The sequence below is a fragment of the Falco punctatus genome, assembly GCF_963210335.1.
Source record: "Falco punctatus genome assembly, chromosome: 5".
Taxonomy (NCBI): domain Eukaryota; kingdom Metazoa; phylum Chordata; class Aves; order Falconiformes; family Falconidae; genus Falco; species Falco punctatus.
Window position 1 is genome coordinate 81,826,838 of NC_137584.1, and position 13,414 is coordinate 81,840,251.

At 41.1% G+C, this 13,414-nt stretch overlaps 1 protein-coding gene across 1 annotated transcript in view; it reads right to left on the reverse strand.

The window, feature by feature from the left end:
• PCNX2 (pecanex 2) overlaps positions 1-13,414 on the reverse strand; it is a 159,924-nt gene that overhangs the window by 136,804 nt on the left and 9,706 nt on the right. Inside the window, exons 4-7 of the mRNA XM_080388846.1 lie at positions 11,529-11,565; positions 9,346-10,635; positions 858-1,005; positions 544-689 (exon numbers count right to left, since the gene is read on the reverse strand). Of these exons, the coding sequence (XP_080244972.1) occupies positions 544-689; positions 858-1,005; positions 9,346-10,635; positions 11,529-11,565 (1,621 nt within the window). The remainder of the gene's footprint in view (positions 1-543; positions 690-857; positions 1,006-9,345; positions 10,636-11,528; positions 11,566-13,414) is intronic.

A 13,414-nucleotide genomic window follows, 5' to 3' on the forward strand; every position in this document is an offset into this window, starting at 1 on the left:
CTATCACGTCTATTTATTACAGCTCCGGCCTCCAGGAACAGCTGCAGAGCAGCGGCACAAGAAGCATAGGCATGGGGTAAGACTCATCAATTCTCTTGAAAGGGGAAGCAGACCACAACTCCGAATGACAGCAACCACCACGTTATCAGAGAGTTCAGTCTGAGCCAGCTGAAGAACAAAACAGCAAAAAGCAGGAACGTTTTGCCCAGCCAGACCAGTGCAAAACTCCTCACCAGGCAGAAAGCATCAGGGTCCTTCTGCAAAGACAGAAGTAGCTTTCTGGCCTAGCCAGCATTTTTTGAGGGTGACGTTTGGAAGATAAACTTCACATCCTGTGTAAGCTTCAGGTCTCTGATGGTCGCTGGTGGATTTTGAAAACTCTAGTTATTGCTGATCTGACTTTAAATTACTAAGCCCTTTTCTTCCATACACACAATAAAAGATGCAATTGGTAACAGACAAGAGAAATACCCTTCCAGGGCATCTAAAGATTCTACAGAAGTTTCCTCACACATTGTAATTATTCCAAGTACAGAAACTCACCATTTTCATCTATGAACACGTGCATTGCATCCACGGATAGCTCGTCTTGCACAGATGCCTCAGGTCCACTTATTACTTGCAAGACAGAACTGTCTTGCTGAGAAGTTACCCGGTAGATTATCTGCCTTTGCCTGTTGCCCTGGTAACTTGACACAAAAATGTTTCAAAACTACTATGAGGAACTTTTTTCTTGTTCTCAATAAAACAAAAAGAAAGAGAGGTTAATTAAAAGTTTATGTCATTTCTACTCAGTGAAACAAAACAGCTTACATCATATCTTTGAAGTACAAAATTGTAAAGTAAACTGGCCTTACAGTGCTGCAAATTTGGCAGACTCTGGTAGCACCGGACTAGTACTAGCACGATCTTGGCTTTGTACATCTGATCTTTCCTGTTTAGGAAGTTGCTCACAGTGCTTTTCTGTTCCCACCATTTCTTCTTTTCTCTCCGTCATCTGGCTATCTGGAAAACAGGGCAGTGAAGTGGAGCCACTCTCTGCAGATGACTGTCAAGAATTTCATTCATTAACCACGAACAAGAGCATCTAAAAGAGAAAAGCTAAAACGCTGCAGTAATTAATGTTTTCCATAAAACTAGTAAAATTACTTAAAACAATGCAATCACAGAAACGTGGACGAGGAGGTACTCTGACTGGAGGAGGCTGTATGAATGGGTTGTTTCAAGAACAGGCAGTGTGAAGCAAAGGACAAACAAGAGAGAATTTCTGCTTTCTTCTCTTGTTTCAGAGGGAAGAAATCTGTCCCTAACCTAGAATGGTAAAAGGCTGCTTCCCTGGGGGCCGTAATTTGTTCCCAAGCTGTGTATACTGGCAGCAGAAAAGCAGGAGCACTGGCTCATTCCCCTTTTACAAAAGGGACAGCAGCACCTTCAAAGGAAACAGAGCTCCAGGATGGGAAAGCAGGTAGCTGCCTAATACCTCTTGCCACCAGCCACACACTTGATGCAGGACAAGACAAACCGGCTAAACAATTTCACAGTAGGTTTTCCTATGCTTGGAAAATACAAAATAGAATTAAAATATACATGATGGACTCATACAATTTCTACTAGTCTGAATACCAATTTGAATACCAGTTATATTTCTATTATCTCCCTACACCTGTACATCATTTACTTATATACATGCACAACTTTTAAGCAACATTCTTTTTTAGTAACTAAATATTCATGTTGAATAACAAAACATTTTGCAAATGTGCTTTGACTGTAAACTAAAATAAACTGTATGTTAGGATTTTAAAATGCAGCTAAGACAGTGATTTTATCACCACCATGTGCAGTCACACAATTAAATGCTTTAAATAGAAGAAAAAAAAAATTGTGGTGCTTGTTGGAGATGTTTCAGTGAGTCCTGTAGCTTCTTGCACTAAGCTAGGTGTATTGAAATGTACTTACCCAGACTTCTTGCAATATTTCCTGTTTAAATGCCTTAAAAATCTAATCATCAAGAAAAAAAAAAACCACAACACAGAAATTTGCCCCACAAAGAATACCATTTGTTAAACCATACTTCCTACTAATACAAGTACTATCCTAACCTGCAAGAGTCACCAGTCAAGAACCAGTGGTGTCACAGCTAAGATAGTCTAAGGATAAAACAGATTCAAGGCTTGTAGAGCTGTAATACCTTTTATTAGGCCAACTGATATAATTTGAAAAAAGCAAAGAAGCTTTTGAATATGCAGACCTTTCAGTCTTGTTTTCCTCCAACGGTATCAGTTGATCTAGTAACACATCACTTCTGCAAACCAACGTACCTTCAAGAGTTAAGACATATCCACACCAGTTTCAATTCACAGGACACACCTCTCTAATGCCCGAAGCCTCTCACACATAGCCACTTTTCACTGCAGGCATTTCACTTACTTTTTTTTTTGAGTGGGTCGGGGGAACATGGGACGGGATGTGGGATCCAGAAGCAGAGGAACAACTTTAATTGTACCACCACATCTTGTCCCAGCAGGTCTCAGCCCTTAATGTGAAGCACAACAAGCAGTACCAAGCCTGAAGAGTCTCACTAGGTCCCCAGATACTCACCAGCCAGAACTGGGGTACCAGAAGCGTGTGGAAATGGGCAGTAGAGATAAAGACACCATGTAATTCTCACTTGGAACTTCCTTCAGCTTCCACAAGGAAGAAAAAAAAAAACAATCTCACTACAACACTGCCAACATTCTGAGCCTGTAGCAGATGATGTCTAATGATCTTGACTTCTTGTGCAATAAATAGAATGAGCATAAGTTTGGTTTAGGGAAATCTTTTGTAACTGTTGTGCATGGAGACAAAATTCAATAGGTTTTCCAGACCTACTTATCTCTACTCAGGAAAAAAAAAATAAAGCAGTGGAGAGGGGAGTGGGCTTTTTTTCCTTTCCTAATTAAAGTTTTAAACTCCATTTTAAGCAGAAATCGTGCCTTATTTAACCGTGGCAATACTGAAGCATCCCCTTAATGATGTAACTGTACCTGAGGGAGGCGACGGAGCCACAGACACCTAATCAAAAGCACCTTCCTAAAGGCTTGGGCTGTTCAAGCTATAAGAATAATTGATAGAGATCAGAAACTGTGGTTTTAATAATCTAATTGGTCCCATATTGCCCACAACTAGCTCTAGGGCTGGAACAATTAAAAAGATTTTTTAATTTGATTATCTAGTGGTTTTAGAAAATGCCTCTCTTTCCCATTCCAAACCACAAGCCTTGCAGACATCCTGCAGTGGTAAAGAGTCATAATAATAAAAGCATAAACATACTGCTTCTTACAGGCTTTATATGCCAATCAGACAACGCCATGGTGCTGAGTACTTCCAGCACTAGAAAGGTGGACCATGATGGGCTTGTCACTGGTTTTCATGATTATTACTAATTTTCTTCTGAATGACTTACACCTTCAGTATTTACACGGAGATAGAGGTGTCTAGACTAGGAGTGTTCTGCCAGAGTACGTAATCAGCTCTGCGTCACCAAACGCTCCTTGCATGGAAATTGTGCTGGCAAAGCTCAAGTTACTAGGAAAAACTCTCTCCAAGAGCAAAAGAGTAAAAAGCCCAACATGGCAGTGTACCTGCACCCTCCCTGTGACCTCCTGCTAGAGCCATCTACCCCAAGCCACTGCTCCACACCTCTCCGGTGTACATCCGTGGCCGGGCTCACAGAAGCCCCAAACTCAGACCCGGGTTCTGCAAGTAACTTTGTAATTTATCCGGAAATTATATGCCACATGATTCATACGTGAGGCGTTAAGTATCAGGATTCAGGCCCAGTCAGGCTTGGGGAAGGGTGATTCAGAAGTGTCCTGCACAAACAGCCAAGTTTTGATCTGTACACCACTTCTGTGCTTTGGTTGTGCACAAGATACAACCTTTAGTAATCCTGGTAAAATCCTGATCAGGATAATCATTTCTTCTATGTCCATATGGGTATAAGATACTGCCTGTAAATGTTTTTATCTGCACTACAGAGTTGTAACAGCATAGCAACATTACTTTAAAATATAACATCCAAATGCTGACAAATGAGTTCCTAATTTAAATGTAGTTATGCTACCAAAATTTCCTTTCCCATATAAGTTTTTCACCTGTGGAGCAGATTTTAGGTATCCCACATCCTCTTTGTAGACAAGCCTTTGGTCCACACTGGGAGGTGGCTGAAAACAGTTTACAGCTGAAATGGAGCAGCCTTTGTACATATAGTAATTGTGATAACCAACTGTCAGTGTATCTCAGCTTTAAAGCTGCCTTATGATTAGGTAATTAGAATGAAATTTCATTGCTCTGGAACTTTTCTCCAGAATAATTTTACTATTTTGTGCCCTCTCTCCAGAGTCTCCCAGATGTTTTCCCACGTTTTACTTGTATATCCCTATCCCAATCTCCACAACTCACCCCTGTAAGCTGAAATGCCACTGTTGTCATAATTTCAAATGCCATCTGGTTTGAAATCTGGTCAGGCAGAATTAAGCTAATTAAGCTTGAGTCTCTTCTGTTCATTAATTGCTCTGCTACAGAATCTACTTCCTTCCACCACACTATGCTCTAAAATAGAAATTTTGTTTTGCTGCCCATTTGGCCGCAGAGATAATTGATTTCAAATGGCTCTATATATATGCTCTTGTTAATACCAGCACGAAACAAAAGCTCTACGAGTTGTGAACTGTCCCATTCCTATCTCTGGCGAATATACCCTAAGGACATTCCCAACCCTTTCTTCACTGACTGCTTTAGCAGAAACATCTAGTTTATGTACTTTATTCTCAAGCCAAATTTGCCTATTATGCCACTACATTAAAGGAAAAATCTAACGTAAAAGCTGGTCACCTGCCAAACAACAGGAGTGCCCAGGGAACCTGACACAGCCCAAGAGTTGCTATTAAAGTTCAGTATGGGCACTGAAGAAGTGCATGGGATTATCCCTTTATCGGGATTACCACATTAATCCTGAAGTGATGGGAAAAACTAGCAATACTCACTGTACCTGTTACAGGACCGAGAGACTTAAGTGACTTGCTCAAAACAATCTCCTGGGCCCGCAGCAGAGCTGGGAATAAAATCAAGGTTTTCAGGTCTCACATAAATAGTCTCATCATTATACCTAACAATTACGACAGAACACAGCCCTCTCAAATAACCTCGCAGTTTCTCTACAGGTATCAGTCTTGTCATCAAACATACTATTTACCTCTTTGATTAAAGACTGAAATTTTAAAATCTCAACCCGTCAAGCCTTAACACATCAGGTATCAGATTTACAGCACCAAGCTCTGCACCAGATTTCCTCCTCATCCAAAGAGGGCATGAAATGCCACGTGGTTCCCCCTGTGGCGTGAGAGCCAGGGATGGCACACGGCTGCTCCCAGAGAAGAGCCAGCTCCTGGCAGGGCTCTGTGCCCCAGGTGCCACCTGCCTGCTGGCAAACTCCCCTGCTGTCACCTCACACCGTGGCTGTCATTTGGGCTGGTGATTCAATGCACAAGATCCCTCTTCCCCATAATTACATGGCAGGTGATACCCCTCTTTCTCACATGCAAGGGAAAAAAAAAAAAATGAAGAGTCTAAAATTATTCACAGAAGCACACTTCAGTTTTTTATAGGAGAAGGGTAATTGCTTGGGATCCAGAACAACTCACTTGAGGTTGTGGTCTGTGCACTGCCCAGAATGATGAGTACTTTTCTAAAAAGAGTCTGCAAAACATCTAAATTCAGGCCACACAGCCCTGGTTTAGGTTCTAGCGCGCCAGTCCCCACCTCCCCCATGGCAGGCTTTGGTCCCCAGCTAGTAACAATGCCTGTCCCAGATTACAAGCCAGCTGTGCCAGAGGGGACATACATGAGTTTTTGCTCTGCGTAAGTCTGATGCCCAGCTCCAGACACATCAGAGGGACCCAAAGCAGCCAATAAACCCGATTTCCCTCAAGCTTCTCCAAGACTGAGGAAAATCTGCAGCTGCCCTTCAACAGGCCTTCATTACGTGGGTGGTGCAAGCTTGATTCAAAACTGAAAGGACACTGGCCTGAAAGTCATTTTTAGCAAGTGTCAGTGGTACTTTCTCACGATCTAGAAGAGGTGTGGTGGCAACAGAACAGCTCTTAGACAGTTTTTTTTACATCCTGTCTTTTAACACATTAAATCTGGCATCCTTGGTAGCGTAAAGCAAGGCTTTAATTTTCTTGTACTGCATTTTACTGAGCTGTCTATTGGCAAAGGCTTACATGGTCAGGATGATATCTCTTCTGTTTCCACAGAACTCACAAGTTCTGTGAGGGAGCACCTATAACAAAGACCCATCCATGACATTCACTCACTCGCAAGACTGCTCTGATGAGCACATTTCCCTGCCTTCTCCAAATTATGCAAAGTGTCAGCTTTCTTACACACAGCTCTGAATATTCAGCTTTCCAGGAATTTGCCAAGTTTCTCACATTGCCTAATAAACACCTTTGTGGGGTGCATTTCATTTGGACCAGGCATCTATTATTAGCTTTTGCCAATTAGGCGGTTTGCAAGGTTAAAAGAACAAAAAACAAACACAACCAACCTCCCTCAAAACAACTGCTGCATAGCTTGACTTGCTCTGTATTCCCCCCACACGCTTTTTTTTTTTGAACCACTTTAATGTGGGAATAATGTTTATTCAGATCTGTTCTAAGATGCTATTTTGTTAGAGCTTATTTGTAATTGCAAGGCTGTAAACAAATTAGAGGCTTTCTCATTCCTAAAATCCAGTCTTACTGTGGGGAAGCTGCCAGTAATGACAGTAATTTATTTTAGCAAACAGCACGTTCTGACTAGGCTGGAAAACAAAGCCTACTTGCTCTTAAGAATAACTGCCTTTGAACTACCTCTCCCCAGTTTAAAGAGTTCAGATTGAATCTCCTTTTTCCCACAGCACTGGTCTGAGGTGCAGGAGACGTCTCACAGCAACAGGAGCCACAGCCACCATCACAGCTCCTGCAGGACACCCCTCCTGCCAGCCTGGCTCCTTTCCTAGGGTGACACTTGCCAGGCCCATGCTGGAGACAAGCAGGGATGCTTAATTATACACGTTTGCAGCTCACCTTCGCCGTCTCACAAATGTATGGACTTCAGAAAACTAGGCAATTCAGTCCAGGTCGCTTTAAGTAACAGCTTGGTTTGAAGGAACAGTAGAATCCTTCTGTTTCCTCAGGATCTTGCTTTCCAATAAGAAAAATGTCATTTGCCAGATCTAAAGCATAATAACTACATACACATTAATAAAGTTTTGGGGCTTTTTTTTTTTTTTTTGGGTCACTGTGGAATCTCAGTCTGATTTATTCTAATCACCCATTGCTTTCTTTTATGTAGCAATCTTCAATCTTCCCCATTCACATTATCTGAGGGTACTTGCCTGAAAGCCCTTTCTAGATTAGCAGCGCTCCTCCCTTTATTTAAGCTTACCTCCAAAATTTTTATCATTTCTCTTTTCCAGCTAAGTCACATCACACAGAAGTCAAATTGTTTCATAAATACTCCTTTTAACGGTCAAGGAGTAGCAAAAAATCGCAATCTGCTTGCTGTGACCCTGGTACTGTTGCATGCTGTTGCACTGGGAGGTGACCCCACACCCCCGGGACCTAGCAGGGCTCTCTGGGCTCAGCAGGGGCTCAGCTGAGCAGGCTCCTGTCAAAAGCAAGGCTTGTTCAGCACTTGTCTCAGGCAGCCACAGAGCACAGCGTGGAGCCAGCCAGGCAGGCTGATAAACCCGACTGAGCACGACAGAAACTGCCCTTCAGAACAGTCTGAGAAGGCAGGAGAGATGGGTAAGACAGACCAGAAAAGAGGCAGCAAGCCTAGAAGGAGCAACTATAAAGTGAAAGAAAAAACAGACACAAACAAAAGATGGAATGAGATAAGGTTCTAATGCATTGGACAGGACAGATAAGAGGAATGACTTAGGAAAGGCAAAGTGAAAGGTAAATGGAATATACAGCAAAATGACACATTGCGATGAAATTATTTTTTTTTAACAAGGTGAAAGTACAAATGTCACATTTGTTTTTCAAAAAGCTGACAAACTTTGAAATCAGCTGTGCATTTTTCATGTAATGGAAGGTTCTTGCAGGAAAGAACTGGGGGAGCAGAGACTCCCTAGAGTCTGTCTATGGACAGGCATACCATTGTAAAACAGGAGTGCCAAGCTGTTCTGCTGAGCACCATTAATTTTCTTACCATTCACACAAAATAGGTATCGAAACTGCATCCTCTTAGGCTGTCTTAGAACAGCTTATTATAGGATCGAAGGTAAACCAAACATTTTGGAGAAGGGGAAGATATGGGTTGTCTTATTTCACTTTGGCCCAGGACATCTAAACCGATTGCACCTATCACCTGGCAACTGCACTGTGCTTTGCATCCTCATGAAACAGTCCTACTAGTTTTGCCTAGAGAGCTGCTAAAGGCACTACAAACAATATTTCCAATATTTCTTCCTAACAGAAAGCGGTCATCGAGTTAGGTGACAGCAATGAGAATGCTGATTAAAACCAGGTATTTCTATGTAAGAGCTATAAATTGGATTGCATATAGGTTTTAAAACTAGCTGATTGAGATTTTTTTTAAGTAAAAGCCATTTTGATTAAATGGAAACTTGCATGGGAAAATACCATTTTTCATTAAAATAACGGGGGCTTTCATTGAAAACCACCACCAAACTTTCCTCCTTAAAACCCAAATATTTTAGTTTTAAGCACTATAAATCAAAACTCTTACCTATTGAGAACAAACCCATTATTATTTTTTCTTTTTTTAAATTATAAACCAACCCACAACTGTGCAGGAAGTTCAGGAATATGAGTGTATGTGCTAAAAGTTGAACCATCACCAATGACAATTCCAATGACAATTTCTATATACTTACGGGCACACACACAGACAACTCTTCAACCTGCACCTGGTAAGATGGGCAAAAGCAGGTGTAACGCTATAGCTATACATATTTGTGGTACTCGAACAATCCAGGCCTGCCACATGCATGCTACTCTAGTACTGAATACTAGATACGTAGCAGATGCTTCCTGACATTAGCATTATTTTCCCAAAATAATATCTTTAAGAAAATAAAAATATTCAAAGAACTGCAGCTGACACTATCACACTTTCACTAAATCACCTTGTCCCACCAAGTGCAGCCCTTCACTGGCCCTATTAGCAAAACCAGTTTTCCTCTAGGAATTTGCCCTACTGCAGATCTCAGGCTAAGCTGCTATAAATAATGTAACTTAGTCACAACTTCTTTAATTCAAAAGAGTTGCAAACCATGCATTATACCTCCAACAATCCCATTTTCCTTTGTTGTCTCCATTTTGACAGTGGACTGATTTGATGACTTCACCTTTGAGGTATTAATGGATTCCAGGAGGGAGACAAACTCTAGAAAGTTAGATTCGTTGGGCACCTGACCTTCTTTAGCTTCTAGATCCGATTTAGAAGTTGGTAAGGTCTTTTCTTTGTCAGATACCTCCACGAAATTCTTACTTAAAAGCACATCTGTCCCACTGTCTACACTCAGCACCCGCATGTGCCTCTTTTCATGAGCAGTTCTACAGGACTGCGGGTCTAGGTTCTGCAGGTCTTCCTTAGAAGTTAAATCCACAGTCTGGACATTTTCAGAAGCATTGTCCTGATTTGGATCTGAACAAGTGTTAGTTTCTAAAGGAGTATTTGCTGGGTTGCTGTGCTCTTTTACTGCATCACCCGATTCATAGCCAGAGCATTGATTGGATGACAGCTCTGCCTTTAAAATTTCTGGAGTTCTTTCACTTTCACTGACTTCTGGGAAAGCCTTACCTTTACTGTCATCGGACAGGTCAAAAGTGATAACAGGGATTCTGAGCTGTTCGTTAGTTTGCTGACTTGGCCAGCCTGCTGTAACTATACCAGACTCGTGGGCTGAGCTCACTCCCTCAGTTCCCGGAGCCTTTAGGTGGACAGAACCCGCTAGGTCACTGAGGGTGGTGTTTGGTGTAGTACTCATTGTGATGACAATTTTAATGGGCTCACATAGCTGGTCTCCAGGAAGAGAGTTGTCCACAACTGCAACAGCAGTCTCACTGTCTGAGCAGTCCAGGTCCTCATGGGTATTACCAATGTTGCAAGAACCTTCCATGTGCTTGGAATCTTTGGTTGCAATGGCATTGCACTGTGGACAGTTACTGGTAAAGCCTATCTGTGGTGATCCATCAGGCAATTTCTCTCTTTTGTAGCTTTTAGGGTTACTCAAATGGTCTGAAATAACTGAATTTTCACTGTCCCATGGCTCTGAAGAAACTCCAGTCCTTAGAACATCACCCTGTGATGAAGAAATATTGGAGAAGTTTTTAGCTACATCTCTGTCCGCAAGAATATCTTGGGATCCATGCTGTCCAAATGGCTGTCCGTTTCCTCCTTTTTCATTTATTCCATTACCAGAAAATGTTTCCATAGCAGCTGGTTTTGTCACTATTGCTGATGTGGTGGCACCTGAAGCAGAGGCTGTAGAAACAGGTAATATCTCTTCTTTGATACAGGGTGAGGTAGATGAAACTGGTGGTGCAGCCTGGTCTTCTAATACCATAACACCTAATAAAAAACACATGGGAGTTAGGTCTCACAAACATGAACACTTTGCATTATTCAAGAATGATCTTTAGCAAGCAAAATCTGATCCAGAGCAAAACAAAAGAAGCTCAGATGATGTAGCTGATTAAAACAGTTCCTAAGCAAGGATCTTTTTTGTTAGCTACATCTGAAATACTATAAAAGCAAGCTGGAATCCTTCCAGGTCAGGATACATGTAGCAGCATGTCTATTTATTTTAAATTATCAAAATAGGTAAAGATACAACTAATATCCAAACTAAAATGTTTTACAGAATTATCCTCCCTTAGGGAGAGATGAAAAAAAAAAAAAAAAAAAAGCCAGTGCAGCAGAAGTTTGCTATATCACTTTGTGTAATTCCTAAATAGTTCCATGGGATAAGGTGATCGACCTTAACAAAAAAGAAGATAAACTAAAATATATTGAGACACCTCAAGCACTGGAACTGTACACAAAGCAAAGCATGCTGCAGTATACACTGCAGAGCTAAAGGTCAACAATCGAAACAGGAGTCTACAGTCAGAAGATACTCAAGAGCTTTAAGATGCGATCTGAGCACCAACTTCCTGGTTTAACACTTTAGAGGCACAGAGCTGCTCAAGAACGTGGGGGGAAGGCTCCCTCATCTACCCATGTCAAAATGGGAAGAGCTACTTGCACACTCACCAAAATGCCACATCCCAAACAGCTTGGCTGACAGCTAAGAAAGCTTAGTCTGTTAGCTCAAGAGAATAAAATCTCTAGGGAATTCTTTTCCATTCAGCTCCTAACATGAGGCACAACAGAACCTGCCATGGGGTCCTCTATGCCATTTTTATTTTCGTGTCAAGCAATGATTAAACAAAGGTTTAAAGGGATTTATAAGGTCAAGATACCTCTGAGATCTTCAATAGTTTCCCGTGTTGGCAGCTCCTAAAAATAAAAAGAAACAGACAAAATTAGCATGGGCATTTATTAAATTCTGTTGGAAAAAACATCTATCAATGCAACATCTATCTAATTAAAGGTTAATTACAGCATTGGCAAGTTGCTTAACATCACTGAAATTTGGACATGTACCTTGCACAAAATGCAAGGGGTGGGTGGGGGAGATGGTTATAGAACAGTCATGCTCCAAATTGCATCATTGCAATTGTGTGTGATGTCTGGGGAGGGGAAAAAAGAAACCCCACAGTAAGATTTTTTTTAAAAAACCACATTTTGCAGTGCCTAATCCAGATAATTTTTTTTTTTAATCATTAAGGAATAGAATGTGGTTTTGTCTGTTCCAGTTTTCCAGCTACATGTTTCCAAAGCACTAAAATGAAATGTTTGGTCTCCAGCACTTGGTAACAATTTCTCAATGGAAAACTAGAGGACAGAGCCATTATATCATAGATTTATTTAGTTTGCAAGGAAGCTTTGGAGGTCATTTAGTCCAAATCCCCTCTGCCATACACACACACTCAAAGCAGGTACAGTTTGAGCAGGTTGCTCAGGGCCAAGTTCAGCAGAGCTCTGAATATCTCCAAAGATGGAGATTTCACAACCTCTCCAGACAATCTCTTCCAGTATTTGACCACCCTCTTGGTAAGGGAAAAAAACCCCAACCAAACACACAAAAAACCCATTATATCTAATTGATCTAATTGCAGCTTTTAATGCCTGCAAGTTGCAGCCACTGTCTCTTATCCTGTCAGTGGGTACCTCTGAGAAAAGAGGAAGCTTTAGGAAGCTGAAGACAGGAGTAAGTAGTTCCTCTAGTCTTACAAAAGGAGGTTTTTTAGCCTTACAAAGGCTAAAACATCCCATCTGCCTGTCATACATCACATACCTCATTCCTCAACCACCTCGGTAGCCTCTGCTGGATTCTCATAAGCAGGTCAATGTCTGAGGAGCTCAAAACTAAACACAATACTCCAGAAGAATACTTCAGGAGCCTAAATTCAACAGCCTAAATACAAAACTAGAAAAAAAAGTTTGGGGAAAAATTAACGTGGCACTCTTCTGTCCAACAGGCACCAAAACCAAAAGGAAAATAATTATTATCTCCTAAAATTTCATGGTGGTATCCTGGCAGCAGGAACAGGAAACTAAGTTTGACAAGACCCGACCCAGATGTTCACAAACAGGAGACTTGGACAAGATCCCAAGAAGAAATGGGTTTGCAGAATGGACAAATACCAGAATACTGGGGGCTAGGACAGAAACAAAGTGAAAAATATTTTACCTCATAAAAGAAAACTATTAATGTCTGTGAATCATACAGATGCTACGAAAAGGTAAAAACACTCCAGGAAATGAGGAAATCGTTCCAATTCGGACCAGGATTTGAATAGTTTGCAATAAATAGGGACACAGGGTGGGAGTGGAGGGATATGAAGACATAATGAAGTATCAAATAGCTACTTATTCAAAGATCACTAACCATCCTCTGCACTGACTGAGGCAGGAGTCCTGTAGAAAAAATAGCATGGGATCACATAATTAAAGATTTTATCACAGTATACAAGGGGAGTAGCTTAAGATAACAGACAGCATTATTCTGTTTCTTAATTTTTTTAAATACTTAACTCTTCAATCTTCTCATGGGTGTTTCCTTTTTTTTTTTTCATTAATAACATCTACATACATCCCCTTCATCACTTCATATGCTATTGATTTAGAAAGCATGGCCATTGGCACAGCACACACACATATTTTTAAGCTCATGTAGGCATTTCCTAGATTTAAGTGGTTTTTATGCTTTGTTCAAATACTCAAGATGTGTTGGGTTCACTTC